Genomic DNA, 18,552 nt, shown 5'->3' with positions numbered 1-18,552 from the left:
CGAGCACCAGGTGCTTGGCCACGTGCCAGAGAAAGGCTTGATGTTCCCTAAAGTCACCCGGCGGGCTAGCTCTGGAAGGTCCCGCGACCGCCTCGTATGGGGATGACGAGGAAGACTGGAAAGCCAGTGGGGGTGCTGGGGTCTCAACCATGGTTGGAGAAAGATGCTTTGGGGTGGGCAGAGGTTCCTCCACCCTGACCTCAGAATGGGCTTCCAGTACCAGGTCCGGTGCTGGTGGGGCCGCCACCCAATGTTCCGCTGCAGCCACCGAGCAGCGCTGTGAAGGAGGCACCATCACAACCGGTATGCCCAATGCACTCCAATAAGACCACTGTGCTGGCCAGTGGTTATGCTGCCATTGCGGTCCTGCAGATGAGGGAGCGGGCTCCGGTGCCCAATCATGCCAATGAGACTTTGGCAATCAGCTGAACTGGCCCTCCGGACAGGAGGAACCCTCTTCTGGTGACCAGGGAGGAGCCGTCAACATCTGCGTTTGTTTGCTGGTCATGGCTACCGGTGATCGTTGCCCAAGCGTAACTGAAAGGTAACTGTAGCGTGGAGACCTGTACCAGGAACATTCCCACCATTCCAGTGATTGGGACCAATGCGACCATCAAGAAAGCAAGCAGTGCCAGGAATAGAAAGGAAAGCGTTGACCCCATGCTGGAGAGTAGTGACAAGGGGATCTGGAAGCTTGCCTGGGTGACCGGCGACACAATTAGGATCTGCCCCGGGATTCCCGACGCAGCAGCAAAGAGCAATACCTTCTGTCCGGCAATCAGCATTGTTCCCCTATCCCCTGAGGGGTCTTAACTGCAGGCTTGCCCTCTTGGGGAGCCTTAGCAGGGACCTGCGGCAGCAGGGTCATCATCAGAGCAGGTGGAGACCTGTGCTCTCTCTGCGCCGAGGGAGCCAGGGATGACAAAGGTGCAGGCAGCAGTGCGGGTACCATACTGCTCCCAGGAATCGGTGATGGACCTTTAAGGGCACCCCAACCAGGGAGGCATGATCGCGTGGCTCCGGAGAAATTTGGTGGGCAGGTCTGGGTCCCTTGGTAGATGACCCCTGGGGCCTTCTTGCTCGGTGCCAGGGAGTGCTTCTTGGCCTTCTTCTTTGGCAGAGGTGATGGCCAACAGTGCCAGGAGAGGCCTGGTGCTGATGCACGGAGGCCGAGGCACTTGGCACTACCTGCCTGGACAGCTCGGAAGCCAGGCGGAGGGCGGACTTCATCAGGAGAGCACTGAGGCAATATCCCGCTCCCTCTGGGTGTGGGGCCGAAAGTTTCTGCACAACTGCCCCTTCATGTGTGACTCCCCAGGCACTTAAGGAAGCTGCCCTGGGGGTCACTCACAGGCATAGGCTGCTGCAGTGCGAGCAGGGCTTAAACCTGGGAGACCCGGGCATGCCCCGCCTGGGGCAAAATCCTGCTGGGACCCTAACGACTAACACACACTTAACGAGTACTTTACTTAGCACTAGCAAAAGCGAACTACGTACAACAGCCTTAAGGCACAAAGTTCAGAATGACAGACAACCACTAGCTCTAGCTAAGAAAAAAAAGGTGCTCTGACTGACCACCACAGGCAGTAAGAAGGAACTGAGAGGGCATTGGGACAGCGGCGCCTGATATACCGCGCTCATGCAGCGGTACTCTAGCGGGTGGCACAGTCAGTCCTATGTGGTCCTAAAACAAAAATCTCCGAGGGCCATGTATGTGGGCACGCACACATCTAGAATGGAATCCTTACGAGCAAGCACTCAAAGAAGAACTAATTTTCCGTAACAAAGGACATGTATAAATAAAGGACACAATACCCAGTGGGACTGGAAAGTGATAGTGACAATTACCACAACCAGAACCTCAGAAAAAAAAAAAAAAAAAAAAAAAGCCCAAACCCTTTGGCAACAGAAGTTCTCCCTGTCTCACAGTGGGAGCTCAGGACCCAAGAATGAGAATCCTGTTTGTAAAGCATCTCTGAAGAATATCACTGTGGACAAACTTCATGCTTGTATTGGACTTTAAATCAATGAGCTGGCAGCTCATTTCCAAAGTGCCACTTAGAGCAGCCCTGAAATAAACCTTATGTTCCACATCCCCAACCTACGGTAAGGCACTACTTTAAATAAACATTGGTCAAAGAAAACCTCAGAAATAAGCATCTGCTGAAGCTGAATACCCAGACACTCTAATCATTTTAGCTACACAGCTGTTCAGAGCTTTTCATTACCAGTTTTTAATGTACTATATAAAAAGAATACTAACCATCATGGCTGTGATCCACATTACTGCATGTCCTATATCATAAGCATTTGTTAAGAATCTTGGAACTAAAACTTGACCGCTTCCCACTGGAAGATTCAAACTTCTCAAAATCCTTGTAAATATCTGTTAAAAAAGTTAATATTATTACTTAATACTATTTATAAGAGGTTTCTGTACAATACTTGTAATGGGGCAACAGTTCCTGCATAGTTGTTATTAATTTGCTAGAATAAACATCCGAGTAACAAAACATCACATATGCATTTAGTGTTTGGCTACTCGTAGTTACTGCAAGTTCCATTCTTAGCAGTGTGCATAACCGATACAATTTTAGGTCCCAGCATCAAGGGTTACTCTAAGACAATCAGTTTTCACATAAAGGTGAAATACATTTAAATGCATGATTGTAGGAGAACTATCATGATACTAAACACCCAGCAGTCTGAGATTCAAACTGCTGGTACTAGAGAACTAAAATCAGGTTAAAGATTATGCAATAGTTTTTTCTCTCCTCTGCTGGTAATAGCTCACCTTAACTGATCACTCTCATTATAGTGTGTATGATAACATCCATTGTTTCATGTTCTGTGTGTATATATATATATCTTTATACATATATCATATATATATATCTTTCTACTGTATTTTCCACTGCATGCATCCAATAAAGTGGGTTTTAGCCAATGAAAGCTTATGCTCAAATAAATTTGTCAGTCCCTAAGGTGCCACAAATACTCCTGTTCTTTTTGTAATACTTTGGTTATCATTACAATTTAAACTTCTACCTAGTATTCCAAATGATTTGTGCATACTGTAAACAAGAGTGTTTTCCAAGAATTGCTGTGGGGCACTCCACCTACAACTTCTTTTCAGTTAGAAAAGGTATTACAGACAAGGAGTTATTTATTTTTATTCCAATATTTTTGATGATGTTATAAGTTTGAGAGGGAAAATGAGTGCCAGCAACTTCTTACATGCACCTATAGCTTTTGAAGATGGAAGGAAAGTTAGTCTTTAGTGTCCTATCCCCACATACTTCTTCTGCATCAGAAGCTTGAGGATAGGGCATAAGGGTCCTTGTATTCATAGAATCATAGAATATCAGGGTTGGAAGGGACCCCAGAAGGTCATCTAGTCCAACCCCCAACTATTCATCTCCTTATAGTTGGTAACTAGGTGTTGCAGCTAATAATGGAGATTCAAACCATACCAACGTGTTCGGGGATCTTGGATAAGGCAAAATAGAGAAATGGGAGAACAAAGAAATGTTAAGTCTGAATGAAAAAAAAACCAAAACAGGCAAGTATGATTAAAATGCAGTTCCAGAACCATAAAAAGGAATATGAAATTAAAGACAAACCCATTGGATTTAATAAACAAGAGATTAATAAGGCCCACCACTTTTTTTTGATGGAAGCAATACAAAAGAACATGAGAGAGAGCATAGCAGTCCACAATACAGCAGCAAATCCAGCCAGAGAGGCGTTGCGAAGAGAGTGCGCGGCCCCAATAACGGTCAGCAATGGCGATGAAAAGGCAGGAGAAAGCACGGAAGCTGCAGGTGTGCTGAGGGTAGAATGCCAGCACCATACGTATGTCCAGGGAACGAAGCACGCGGTGTCTGGAGGAGGTATGTAGTTTGGGGTAGAAGGTGGGGAGATTAAAGTGTCTGGTAGAAGGCGGGGCATTGATTGAGGTGGAATGGGGATGCCACTTTGGGGAGGAATTTGTGGTGGAGGTGGAGGGAGACATTGTCCTTGTGCAAGACAGTGAAGGGAGGATCCACCATCATGGCCGCCAGTTCGCTGACGCATAGTGCAGAGGTAATGGCCACCAAGAAGATCACCTTCATGGAGAAGTGGGCAGGGAGCAAGGGGCGAGAGATTCCAAGGGCAGCTTAGTGAGGGTGGAGAGGACCACACTGAGGTCCCAGGTAGGGGTCCGCTTGCAGACTGAAGAAACGGCATTGAGAAGGCCATGGAGGAAGCGGACAGTAGTCGGGTGAATGAAGACGGAAAAGCCATTCACCAGGGGGGAGAAAGGCACTGAGTGCCGCCAGGTGTACATGAATGGCGGAGTGGGCAAGGCCGGAGTACCGGAGGTGGAGGAGGTAGACCAGGACAACAGGCCTGGAGATAGCATCCAGGGAATAGCCATGGTCACACACCCAAATGGTGAAGCAGCACCATTTCGCCTGATAGCAAACTCTAGGGGGCCGTCACCTGCTGTGTGTAAGGATGTTGTGGATGGAATCAGAGCAGAGCATGCTGCGTCTATCCGCGAGCTCCATTCAAATACCAGCCCGTGGGGGGGCTGGGGTTGGGTTGTCAGATGCAGCCAATGGGTTGTGTCAGGAGATTGGGAAGGTGAATTGGGGGGCAGATGGAGAGGAGAAGGAGATCTGTAAAGCGATATTGGCAAAGCCAAGTGGGGACCACAAGGATGACTGTCGCCTGATCCCACTGTATTTTGCTTAGGGCTTGTGGAAACGGGAATGGGCGGGAAGGCACAGTGGAGTTCAGTGGTCCAAGGAAGGAGAAGGGCATCGCCCTGAGATCCTGGGCTGAGGGCTCCCCTGGAACAGAAGGGAGGAAGTTTGAGATTGTCTGCTGTGGCGAAGAAATCGTAGTGAGGGGTACCCCACTGGCAAAGAACAGAGCGGAGTGTGAGGTCATAGAGTTTGCACTCATAGTTGGCATGGAAGGAGAGACTGAGGGAGTCAACAAGAGAGTTGCTTGTGCCAAGAAGATGTACAGCATGGAGAGTGATGTCATATTTGAGGCACCAATTCCAGAGGACGATGGCCTTCACACAGTGGGGGGGGGAACGTGTCCCATCCTACTTGCTGACATAGGCAACTGTTGCATGTTGTCTGAGAGAAGTTGGACATGGCAGGAGCGGAGGAGTGGCAGTAGCATTCAGCAGGCTAAGTGAATGGCTTGAAGTTCAAGAACGTTGATGTGCATTCTTGCCTCTCTGGGCAACCAGAGGCCCTGGCCATGTGTCCATCCACATGTGTGCCCCAGCTTGCCAGGGAGGTGTCGGTGGTGAGGGTCGTGCATGGCACCGGAGGCATAAATGGGATGCCCACCAGGAATGGAGGATGGGTTGTACCACCAAATGAGGAAGGTTGAGGGCAGTGACCATATGGTGAAGGAGGGCCTGATTCTGGGCATGATCAACGGGAGGTGAGACGGAGGGAGGAATGAGCACTTCATCAGGCAATGAAAAGGCACCGGTGGGGACCTGCGGGGCCAGTGGAGTGGGAGCATCTGAAGGAGCATTGTAAATGATGGTAGTGGATGGGGAGGGCTGACTGAGTATATGACGTTGGTATGGGTCCCAAAGCAAGCTAAGAGCACCGAAGAACAGTGGTTCCGACTCTGGCCATGCAGAGGTAAGAGGGAACTGGAGCAGCATTGATCCACACGGCTTCCTAAAGTCGCGGATGACCCACGCGGTTGACGCACATTTGGGTCAACAGACGCTACTATGAGCAGTTCTGGCTCTGGCGCATGGCGCGAATGAGCACCCGTGATCGGAAACCACATAGGGACCATCACTCGAAGAAGAACAAGTATTTATATTACGAGAGAAATTGGATTTAATCTTTTCATAAGAGACCAAATTTCAGCAATAAAGCACCCAAATTATTGGGGAAACTGATGAAGTTAATATTTACCCTCGATGAAGGATTGAAAATTTAAGTGATGATCATTTAGAAGTCAGGAAACTAAGAACATAAGAACGGCCATACTGGGTCAGACCAAAGGTCCATCTAGCCCAGTATACTGTCTTCTGACAGTGACCAATGCCAGGTGCCCCAGAGGGAATGAACAGAACAGGTGATCATCAAGTGATCCATCCCGTCGCCCATTCCCCAGTTCCTAGCAAAAGGAGGTTAGGGACACCATCCTGCCCATCCTAGCTAATAACCATTGATGGACCTATCCTCCATGAACTGATCTAGTTCCTTTTTTAACCCTGTTATAGTCTTGGCCTTCACAACATCCTCTGGCAAGGAGTTCCACAGATTTACTGTGTTGTGTGAAAAATACTTCCTTTTGTTTATTTAAAACCTGCTGCCTATTCATTTCATTTGGTGACCCCTAGTTCTTGTGTTACGAGAGGAGTAGCTCTCTGGAGATTTATTTCATATGTTTAATATCCAGTGAAAAAAGTTGAGTCTGAATTCCCTAAAATAACTGAAGCAAGCCATATCTAAAAGTATCAGAATCACACAATTTCATTTGTTTTCTCAGTAAGAAGGGACAGGTGGCTATATGAGCCAACAGTTTAAGAGACATAAAAATGTTGGCCAAAATAGTCTCTTTCCAACTTTTTGGTATTCTTACAACTTACACTTAGCCTCACAAAGGCATTAATATGATCCTTCTCAGTACCAATTGGACTATTTCCAAGGAAGCTGGCTGGCCTGAATTCTATAGTGTTCATACCGTTGAGACAACAAAGAAAAAGAAAATATTACACTATATCTTTATTAACTCAAATTTGGAATTGTTTGAAACAAAAATAACTTTGGACTTTTGAAAATGTGCATGCTACATCAAAATCTGATTCAAGTTGGCAAAAGCTGGTTTACACCAGAAGATTTTAATATATTAAAATGCTATGAACAGCTTGAAATCAAAAGTCGGAGATTCAGTGCGTTTGTGCTGTGCATCAACTAATTCAAAAGCGGTTCCATACTTGGTCTCATTCTTGCAAGTAAGTGGGATTAGTTGTGCATTTAAAGTTATTCGCACGCATAATTGCTTACAGAAGGGTGGTGCAATATAGTAATACCCTTTTGAGTCAACTGATGAAGACTGCCAACTCCCAAAGCTATGTACAGAGAGTTAATTCAGATTTTCAGCTGCACATACCTAGCTTGAAAATATGGTTATATGAGGCCAAAACAGAGGCTACAGAGAATATTTATGTTTGGTATTGCCCACATTGAAATATATCTTCAGGGTTAGTGGAATATTATTGCAGGGTAAACAATACCACTTGTAAAAATAACAGATATTACCTTTGGTACATATGGATCCCAGTCTATGTACCCTATGTTGTCAGTGGCCAAGCGAGCAAAAAGGTTTACTAGATGCTGGGGGGAGGGGAGGAGAAACAAAAAAACAGGTCAATATTCCATAGCATACATTTCTAAGAGAAGAACTCGACGCCCATTTCATCAGTGGCCACAGAGGCAAAATATCAGTTCATCTCAGCAAGAGAGATTTTAAGATCACATTCACCAATGTCACACAGGGCATAAATAAGGAGTTAAAGAATCTTAATGTAAACATTTGAGAAATTATTACACTTCCTGCGCTGAGATCCCCACCTCACTTGTTACTTCTTTTAATATTCATGACTAAAACACAAACAAAAACTCCACCCCTCCACCCCCATATCTCTTTCATATTAGGGATACTGAACTATGGGATGCCGTTATATTTGTGGGATTTCATAGAACTATACCACAATAGCCCTTTGCATCCCCATAAGGATTGACTGGTAGTCTGGAAAATGCATGAGAGAGCAATTATAAACTGCCCAACAAGCAAAACTGCTGGCTTGTTTACTCAATCAGCAACAGCTTGTTGGAAGTCATGAAATTACCACCTTTCCCCTCCACATTAGAGAAAGGGGAGGAAAAATGGAACTTGATGTGACAGTGTTCAAGTTAAACAGGGGAGGGATAGCTCAGTGGTTTGAGCATTGGCCTGCTAAACCCAGGGTTGTGAGTTCAATCCTTGAGGGAGCCATTTGGGATCTGGGGCAAAAATTGGCGATTGGTCCTGCTTTGAGCAGGGGGTTGGACTAGATGACCTCCTGAGGTCTCTTCCAACCCTGGTATTCTATGATGATTCTATGAAATATTTCAGGTTTATTTACAAGTACGTTTTCACTCTATTTATATAGTGCTATTCTACAGGATTAGGAAAAGTAAATACTTACCCCCTCCCATTGTGGAAGATTCTGAACTGAAAACCAGAGGCCTATAAATTCATCAAACCAAAGCCTGCAAGAAAATGAAATCAAGCCAGTCATTTCAGCACGGCACCAATCTCTCCTCCATCATCAGGCACACATTTCATCTCCACTCTACTAGGCAGTTTCAGGCACCTTTTCTCCTGGTCTCACTTTCACTAATCCAAGTATTTTTTTCCCCCTTACTGACTGGCTATGGTCACTGTCCTACCACTACTTCTTTCATCCCAAGCTTCAGTCCTTGGAATTCTTTCCTCCTCCCTCCTTTACCACCTTGTCATTTCTGGCCAACTTTTAAATGTAAAGTTTAGTAAAAGTTTTATGTTAATAATTTACATCTGTATTTCACTTCCTTCTACTTATCTCAGTCTCACCAGTTCCTTGTTCTGTCTTAATTTTCATCTCAACTGGCATACTCACTAGTAAGAACCCATCGCACGTAGTTTGTATCACCCTCCTACTCTAATGTCTAACATTTTTCCCTATTGTCCAAGACTAATGATAGGCATCAGACTTGATCCCAAATTCTTTCAGAGCTTGGGAAACAAGCTTCACCATTCCTCCACCTAAACTCTTATTTATTCCTTCATTTTACTGAAGGCTTTCTAATTCTCTCCTTTAAGTTCTCCACAAGCCCAATTAAATTAGAAGTATTTAAATCAGCAGGGCTGATGAAAAACATCCCAGGGTATTTAAGGAACTAGCTGAAGCAATCCTGAAACTGCTAGAGATTATTTTTGGGAATTCATAGGGATGGGTGAGGTCCCAGACAACTGGAGAAGTGCAAATATACTGCTTATCTCTAAAAAAGGGGGAAAAGGAAGAGCTGGGGAATTAGAGACCAGTCAATCTACTCTCAGTACTTGGAAACATACTGAAATAATTATCAATCAATTTGTAAGCACCTAGAGGATAAGACAGTGATAAGTAATAGTCAACACAGATGTGTCAAGAACAAGAACTTTCCTTCTTTGACAAAAAGAAAAGGAGTACTTGTGGCACCTTAGAGACTAACAAATTTATTTGAGCATAAGCTTTCGTGAGCTACAGCTCACTTCATCAGATGCATTCAGTGGAAAATACAGTGGGGAGATTTATATACACAGAGAACATGAAACAATGGGTGTTACCATACACACTGTAACGAGAGTGATCACTTAAGGTGAGCTATTACCAGCAGGAGAGCGCGGGGGGGAAGGGGGGGGACCTTTTGTAGTGATAATCAAGGTGGGCCATTTCCAGCAGTTGATAAGAACGTCTGAGGAACAGTGGGGGGGTGGGGGGGGAGAGACAGTTTTACATTGTGTAATGACCCATCCACTCCCAGTCTCCATTCAAGCCTAAGTTAATTGTATCCAGTTTGCAAATTAATTCCAATTCAGCCAAAAGGGGCCACAACAGTGGTTCCCTTAACCCACCCAGCAATATTGTTAATCTATCCAACTATACTCTTAGCCCAGCAGAAGAATCTGTCCTATCTCGGGGCCTCTCCTTCCACCCCTCCACCCCCACGAACATGATACAGTTCTGTGGTGACCTAGAATCCTATTTTTGACGCCTCCGACTCAAAGAATATTTCCAACACACCTCTGAACAACATACTAACCCACAGAGTCCTTCCTACCAACATTACAAAAAGAAGGATTCTGGGTGGACTCCTCCTGAAGGTCGAAACAACAAACTGGACTTCTACATGGAGTGCTTCCGCCGACGTGCATAGGCTGAAATTGTGGAAAAGCAGCATCACTTGCCCCATAACCTCAGCCGTGCAGAACACAATGCCATCCACAGCCTCAGAAACAACTCTGACATCATAATCAAAAAGGCTGACAAAGGAGGTGCTGTCATCATCATGAATAGGTCGGAATATGAACAAGAGGCTGCTAGGCAGCTCTCCAACACCAGTTTCTACAAGCCATTACCCTCTGATCCCACTGAGGGTTACCAAAAGAAACTACACCATTTGCTCAAGAAACTCCCTGAAAAAGTACAAGAACAAATCCGCACAGACACACCCCTGGAACCCCGAACTGGGGTATTCTATCTGCTACCCAAGATCCATAAACCTGGAAATCCTGGACGCCTCATCATCTCAGGCATTGGCACCCTGACAGCAGGATTGTCTGGCTATGTGGACTCCCTCCTCAGGCTCTATGCTACCAGCACTCCCAGCTATCTTCGAGACACCACTGACTTCTTGAGGAAACTACAATCCATTGGTGATCTTCCTGAAAACACCATCCTGGCCACTATGGATGTAGAAGCCCTTTACACCAATATTCCACACAAAGATGGACTACAAGCCATCAGGAACACTATCCCCGATAATGTCACGGCTAACCTGGTGGCTGAACTTTGTGACTTTGTCCTTACCCATAACTATTTTACATTTGGGGACAATGCATACCTTCAAATCAGCGGCACTGCTATGGGTACCCGCATGGTCTCACAGAATGCCAACATTTTTATGGCTGCCTTAGAAAAACGCTTCCTCAGCTCTCGTCCCCTAACGCCCCTACTCTACTTGCGTTATATTGATCATATCTTCATCATCTGGACCCATGGAAAAGAAGCCCTTGAGGAATTCCACCATGATTTCAACGATTTCCATCCCACCATCAACGTCAGTTTGGACCAGTTCACACAAGAGATACACTTCCTGGACACTACTAAGTGTGAATAAGCGATGGTCACATAACCACCACCCAATACTAGAAACCTACTGACCGCTATTCCTACCTACATGCCTCCAGCTTTCATCCAGAGCACACCACACAATCCATTGTCTACAGCCAAGCTCTACGATACAACCACATTTGCTCCAACCTCTCAGACAGAGACAAACACCTACAAGATCTCTATCAAGCAGTCTTACAACTACAATACCCACCGGCTGAAGTGAAGAAACAGATTGACAGAGCCAGAAGAGTACCCAGAAGTCACCTATTACAGGAAAGGCCCAACAAAGAAAATAACAGAATGCCACTAGCCATCACCTTCAGCCCCCAACTAAAACCTCTCCAACGCATCATCAAGGATCTACAACCTATTCTGAAGGACGACCCATCACTCTCACAGATCTTGGGAGACAGGCCAGTCCTTGCCTACAGACAGCCCCCCAACCTGAAGCAAATACTCACTAGCAACCACACACCACACAACAGAACCACTAACCCAGGAACCTATCCTTGCAACAAAGCCCGTTGCCAACTGTGTCCACATATCTATTCAGGGGACACCATCATAGGGCCTAATCACATCAGCCACACTATCAGATGCTCGTTCACCTGCACATCTACCAATGTGATATATGCCATCATGTGCCAGCAATGCCCCTCTTCCATGTACATTGGTCAAACTGGACAGTCTCTACGTAAAAGAATAAATGGACATAAATCAAACATCAAGAATTATAACATTCAAAAACCAGTCAGAGAACACTTCAATCTCTTTGGTCACTCGATTACGGACCTAAAAGTTGCAATTCTTCAACAAAAAAACTTCAAAAACAGACTCCAACGAGAGACTGCTGAATTGGAATTAATTTGCAAACTACAATTAACTTAGGCTTGAATAGAGACTGGGAGTGGATGGGTCATTACACAAAGTAAAACTATCCTCCCCCCACCGTTCCTCAGATGTTCTTACCAACTGCAGGAAATGGCCCACCTTGATTATCACTACAAAAGGTTCCTCCCCCCACCCTCCTGCTGGTAATAGCTCACCTTAAGTGATCACTCTCATTACAGTGTGTATAGTGACACCCATTGTTTCATGTTCTCTGTGTCTATAAATCTCCCCACTGTATTTTCCACTGAATGCATCCGATGAAGGGAGCTGTAGCTCACAAAAGCTTATGCTCAAATAAATTTGTTAGTCTCTAAGGTGCCACAAGTCCTCCTTTTCTTTTTGCGGATACAGACTAACATGGCTGCTACTCTGAAACCTTCTTTGACAGGGTTACTGGCCCTAGTGGATAGGGAGAAGCAACAGATGTGATATATCTTGATTTTATAAGACTTTTGACACAGTCCCACATGACTTTCTCATACACAAACGAAGGAAATATGGTCTCTAGATGAAAGTACTGTAAGATGGCTGCACAACTGGTTGAAAACTGTATTCAAAGAGTAGTTATCAATAGTTCACTGTTCCACTGATACAGTTCAACATATCTAGTGAAGTCCTGCAGGGTCTGTCACTATACAATATTTTCATTAATGCTTGGAGAATGGAGTGGAGAGTATGCTTATAAAATTTTAAGAGAACATCAAACCAGGAGGGGCTGCAAGCACTTTAGAGGACAGAATGAGAATTCAAAATAACCTTGACGAATTAGAGAATTGGTCTGAAATCAATATGATGAAATTCAATGAAGATAAATAAAAAGTACTTTTTTGCCTGGAGGCGTAGGGGGAGCCAGCTGAGATCACTCAGTTGGGATGGACTGCAAAGAATGGGGCAGACAATCCCCAAAGCTGGTGGATATTTCAATACTTAGATTTACGAAACAGCTTCTGTTATACCTGACTGGTTACTCAGAAGTCAAGAATGATGAAGATGAATGAAAATCTTATTCGCCATACAAAAGAAAAGATTCTACCAATTCCAAAAGGTCGGACACATTACCTCCCAGGTTAATGAATATTCCAGATCTTACCAAATACATGCTTATAGCCAATTCTTATTAACTAAACTAAAATTTGTTAAAATACAAAAGAGATACATACAGACATGAGCCACTCTTGAGGTTCAGATTCATAGCAGAGATGATAACTCTTTGCAGCTACAAAGCTTCTTTTAGAAATTTAGTCCATAGGTTATAGTCCAATGTTTATCTTCAGGGCGGTCCAGTTAGAACTGGGATCTCAGTCCTGATGGCTTAGGCTTCACCTGCATGAAACCTCAAGCAGATCTGAGATGACAGGATCAGGACCCATGGATCTTTTATACAATTTCAAGCCTTCTTTGACACATCAGCGTCCCTTGGCTTACAATAGGTGACCAGGGCGACTTTGGGCATGTCTTCAACTAGCAACATTAAAGCGCTGCCGCAGCAGCGCTTTAACATGGCTGTGTAGTTGCGGCACCAGCATTGGGAGAGAGCTTGCCCAGCGCTAAAAAAAAACAAACAACCACCCACCTCCACGAGGGGAATAGCTACCAGCGCTGGCACACTGCCTACGCTGCAACTTTACAGCACTGAAACTTGCAGGGCTCAGGGGGGTGTTTTTCCACAGTGTAGACAAAGCCTTTGAAGTAGGACCATCACCAGTACTTAGCTACACAAATTAACATAAGGCAACTGCCTGTTTTTCACCATTCGCAGATGACTGGCTATACGTTTCAAAAAGAGATGACTGCAGCGATATTCCGTGTTTACGGTTCATTTAAATGCTAGGATGTTCTTTTGATTGCTGAATTAACAGAATACAGCATAGACAGGGACTGTTGATTACATTGTTGACCACTACCCATATACATGTGGTGGCAGAGGACAGAACAAGGAACAATGGTCTCAAGTTGAAGTGGGGGAGGTCTAGGTTGGATATTAGGAAAAACTATTTCACTAGCGGGGTGGTGAAGCACTGGAATGGGGTACCTAGAGAGGTGGTGGAATCTCCATCCTTAGAGGTTTTTAAGGCCTGGCTTGACAAAGCCCTGGCTGGGATGATTTAGTTGGCGTTAGTCTTGCTTTGAGCAGAGGGTTGGACTAGATGACCTCCTGAGGTCTCTTCCAATCCTAATCTTCTATGAGTCTATGATATGTAAACACACAAAAACACAAACATTATCTCCCATTACTCTTTAAGGGTTGAATTTGAGTCATTCATCCTGCAGGATGTTTAACCCTTTCTGGTCATGCGTCACAGTACTACATTCAGAAAGGAAAAGTCAAAGGCACAACTACTAAAGGAGAAACAAATGGTTAGGTGGTAGGACAGCTGAAAAAGATCAGGGAGTTAATAATAGATCACAAATTGAATATAACCCAACTATGTGATGCAGTTATGAAAGAGACTTATATAGTTCTGGGGTGTATTAACAGGAGTGCTGGAGATAAGACAAGGGAGGTAATTGTTAGAGGCGCACATAGTTTTTGCAAAGGCAAAACAACAAAACAAAACAAAAAAACAAAATGAAAAACTTAATGCACAGCAGCAGCTCCTGCCTCACAGGGCTAGCTGGGCTCCTGCTCTGGGCATTGCAACCTGGTGCACAGGGTCCACAGCACTTCTTAGGTTTGGCTCAGCCACCCCTCCAACATGACCAGGGATGGGGTAGAGACCAAAATTGAGGGAGTGCCTGAGCCCAGGCAGCCCAGTGGGATAGAAGCAGCAGCAGCAGCAGCAGGGTGAGTGCAGGATGGTCTCGCTCAGCAATATCCCACCTGGGCCTCGCCTGGCCCCCCTCAGGGGCTTGACCATCCCCCAAGCCTCCAATCCAGTCAAAACACCTGGAGCTCAGCCCAGCTAGTCCTGCAGGACAGGAGCTGAAGGAGCTGCTGCCGTGGGGTAAGTGCAGGGTGGGTTCACTCTGCAATACCCCCCAGCCAGGGAATATCTATTGGGGGACAGGAGAGGAGTTCCTGGGACTGATTAATGGGGTACTTGGGCACTGAGGCTCAATGGTGGAGGAGGAATATTTAAAGGGCGGGGGCAAGGTTCAAAGGGAGATTTCATAAAGGGGACCTGGGCATTCTGGGGTTGGAGGCTGGAGAAGGAAGCAGTGGGGTTTGGGAAGATCTGTGGTGACCCCCTGGAGTTTGGGAAATTGAATGGAGATGGAGAAGTGGGGGTTATTTGGGAGCTGCAGTAAATTTATTAATGTGAATGTAATAAAATCCTTCTTCTCAAGCCCATTTAATACATGCACATAGATTTATATCTGTTTCATCTCTCCAGTTCTTCACAATGGATGCCAGATCATTACCTCAGGCTTCCCAAATTTGTAACTGCCATACCTTTAACTGACTACCAAGGAATCACTTCATTCAGCTTGTTAAGTTTAATGAGGTGAGTGAGTGCATCTTATAATACATATGAACTGGAGAAGCCACCATATAGTTCATGTATTCATTAGAAAGATTATAGGTGTCACTTAATTAAGGCTATGTTTTCGTCACGGGTATTTTTAGTAAAAGTCATGGACATGTCACAGGCAGTAAACAAAAATTCACGTCCCATGACCTGTCCATGACGTGTACTATATACCCCTGACTAAATGTTGGGTGCTCTGGGGCAGGGGGGGCCCAGGGGCACCACGGGTACTTGTGGGGAGGCGAGGGGGGAGAAACGAATCAGGACCCCTGCAGCTGCTGTGGGGGGAGAAGAGAGGGGGGACTGGCAGGCTCCCTTCCTGGCTCCATAGAGATTGCCAGAAGCGGCAATATGTCCCTCGGCTCCTAGGCAGAGGCACGGCCAGCGGGGCTCTGCGTGCTGCCCTGGCTCCGAGTGCCATGGTTCCCAGCCAATGGGAGCTGTGGGGGTGGCGCCTGCAGGCGGAGGCAGCACGTGGAGCCGCCAGGCAATGCCTCCACCTAGGAGCATATCACCATTCTGGGGAGCCCACTGAGGTAAGCGTCACCTGGAGCCCTCACCTCCTCCCGCACCCCAACCCCCTGCCCCAGCCCTGAGCCACTTCCCACACCCAAACTCTTGCTGCTGCTGGGGCAGGGGAAGGAGGGACCCAGGTAGCAGCACATGGCCCAGGACAGAAAGGAGGAGAGAAAAGGAAGGAGAGACAAAGAAGTAGGAAAGGAAACTTAAGAGTAAGGAGAACTGGAAGGCTTGGAAGTGACTCAAAAAAAAAAAGCTAATTATCTGTAATTCTTGTTCTCTGAAGGCATTTACAGTATAACTAATCCCCACCCTAAGCCTCTAGGTAATGATGTGACTCATAAAATTACCATAACATAGGTTTCAGAGTAATAGCCGTGTTAGTCTGTATTCGCAAAAAGAAAAGGAGTACTTGTGGCACCTTAGAGACTAACCAATTTATTTGAGCATAAGCTTTCATGAGCTACAGCTCACTTCATCGGATGCATACTGTGGAAAGTGTAGAAGATCTTTTTATATACACAATAAGCATGAAAAAATACCTCCTCCCACCCCACTCTCCTGCTGGTAATAGCTTATCTAAAGTGATCACTCTCCTTACAATGTGTATGATAATCAAGGTGGGCCATTTCCAGCACAAATCCAGGTTCTCTCACCCCCCCCCCACACACACACAAACCCATTCTCCTGCTGGTAATAGCCCATCCAAAGTGACCACTCTCCTTACAATGCGTATGATAATCAAGGTGGGCCATTTCCAGCACAAATCCAGGGTTTAACAAGAACGTCTGAGGAGGGGGGGGTAGGAAAAAACAAGAGGAAATAGGTTACCTTGCATAATTACTTAGCCACTCCCAGTCTCTATTCAAGCCTAAGTTAATTGCATCCAATTTGCAAATGAATTCCAATTCAACAGTTTCTCGCTGGAGTCAGGATTTGAAGGTTTTTTTGTTGTAATATAGCAACTTTCATGTCTGTAATCGCATGACCAGAGAGATTGAAGTGTTCTCCAACTGGTTTATGAATGTTATAATTCTTGACATCTGATTTGTGTCCATTTATTCCTTTACGTAGAGACTGTCCAGTTTGACCAATGTACATGGTAGAGGGGCATTGCTGGCACATGATGGCATATATCACATTGGTGGATGTGCAGGTGAACGAGCCTCTGATGGTGTGGCTGATGTTATTAGGCCCTGTGATGGTGTCCCCTGAATGTGGGCACAGTTGGCAACGGGCTTTGTTGCAAGGATAGGTTCCTGGGTTAGTGGTTCTGTTGTGTGGTATGTGGTTGCTGGTGAGTATTTGCTTCAGGTTGGGGGGCTGTCTGTAGGCAAGGACTGGCCTGTCTCCCAAGATTTGTGAGAGTGTTGGGTCATCCTTCAGGATAGGTTGTAGATCCTTAATAATGTGTTGGAGGGGTTTTAGTTGGGGGCTGAAGGTGATGGCTAGTGGCATTCTGTTATTTTCTTTGTTAGGCCTGTCCTGTAGTAGGTGACTTCTGGGAACTCTTCTGGCTCTATCAATCTGTTTCTTCACTTCCGCAGGTGGTATTGTAGTTGTAAGAATGCTTGATAGAGATCTTGTAGGTGTTTGTCTCTGTCTGAGGGGTTGGAGCAAATGTGGTTGTATCGCAGAACTTGGCTGTAGACGATGGATCGTGTGGTGTGGTCAGGGTGAAAGCTGGAGGCATGTAGGTAGGAATAGCAGTCAGTAGGTTTCCGGTATAGGGTGGTGTTTATGTGACCATCGTTTATTAGCACTGTAGTGTCCAGGAAGTGGTGAGAAAACCTGGATTCGTGCTGGAAATGGCCCAACTTGATTATCATACACATTGTAAGGAGAGTGATCACTTTAGATAAGCTATTACCAGCAGGAGAGTGGGGTGGGAGGAGGTATTTTTTCATGCTTTGTGTGCATATAAAAAGATCTTCTACACTTTCCACAGTATGCATCCGATGAAGTGAGCTGTAGCTCACGAAAGCTTATGCTCAAATAAATTGGTTAGTCTCTAAGGTGCCACAAGTACTCCTTTTCTTTTTACCATAACATAAAATTTTAAACCACGGGCTTCCAAGAGGCAGTAATGCATGCCAACTCTGTTGCTGTAACTTAGCTAACCTTAGTGTTTCCAATATTCTCTGCTTTCATCAAAAAAATGGTAAGATTAATAAATGACTGAAGTGTACTTAATTTACAAGGTAGTTGAAAAATCCAACTCTGAGGTGGCTGAGCAGAGATCAATAACACAAAACACCTTCAGAAAGAAATAATTACAAAAAGAAAAGGAGTACTTGTGGCACCTTAGAGACTAACCAATTTATTTGAGCATGAGCTTTCGTGAGCTACAGCTCACTTCATCAGATGTTTACCGTGGAAACTGCAGCAGACTTTATATACACACAGAAATCATGAAACAATACCTCCTCCCACCCCACTGTCCTGCTGGTAATAGCTTATCTAAAGTGATCAACAGGTGGGCCATTTCCAGCACAAATCCAGGTTTTCTCACCCTCCACCCCCCCCCACAAATTCATTCTCCTGCTGGTGCTAGCCCATCCAAAGTGACAACTCTTTACATAATCAAGTCGGGCTATTTCCTGCATAGATCAAGGTTTTCTCACATCCCCCCCACCCCCATACACACACAAACTCACTCTCCTGCTGGTAATAGCTCATCTAAACTGACCATTCTCCAGGTTTAAATCCAAGTTAAACCAGAACATCTGGGGG

General features: G+C 45.4%; 1 protein-coding gene across 4 annotated transcripts in view; it reads right to left on the bottom strand.

Moving 5' to 3' along the window:
* Window positions 1–18,552, bottom strand: part of PSME4 (proteasome activator subunit 4) — a 218,182-nt gene that overhangs the window by 157,090 nt on the left and 42,540 nt on the right. For all 4 annotated transcript variants that reach the window (XM_073339167.1, XM_073339165.1, XM_073339166.1 and 1 more), the window contains exons 6-8: window positions 8,228–8,291; window positions 7,299–7,373; window positions 2,264–2,386 (exon numbers count right to left, since the gene is read on the bottom strand). In XM_073339167.1, coding sequence (XP_073195268.1) covers window positions 2,264–2,386; window positions 7,299–7,373; window positions 8,228–8,291 — 262 coding nt within the window. The remainder of the gene's footprint in view (window positions 1–2,263; window positions 2,387–7,298; window positions 7,374–8,227; window positions 8,292–18,552) is intronic.

The sequence above is a fragment of the Lepidochelys kempii genome, chromosome 3, assembly GCF_965140265.1.
Source record: "Lepidochelys kempii isolate rLepKem1 chromosome 3, rLepKem1.hap2, whole genome shotgun sequence".
In the NCBI taxonomy this organism is placed as follows: Eukaryota; Metazoa; Chordata; order Testudines; family Cheloniidae; genus Lepidochelys; species Lepidochelys kempii.
Note: the sequence above shows the minus strand (reverse complement) of the source record. Positions and strands in the feature narration are given on the sequence as shown.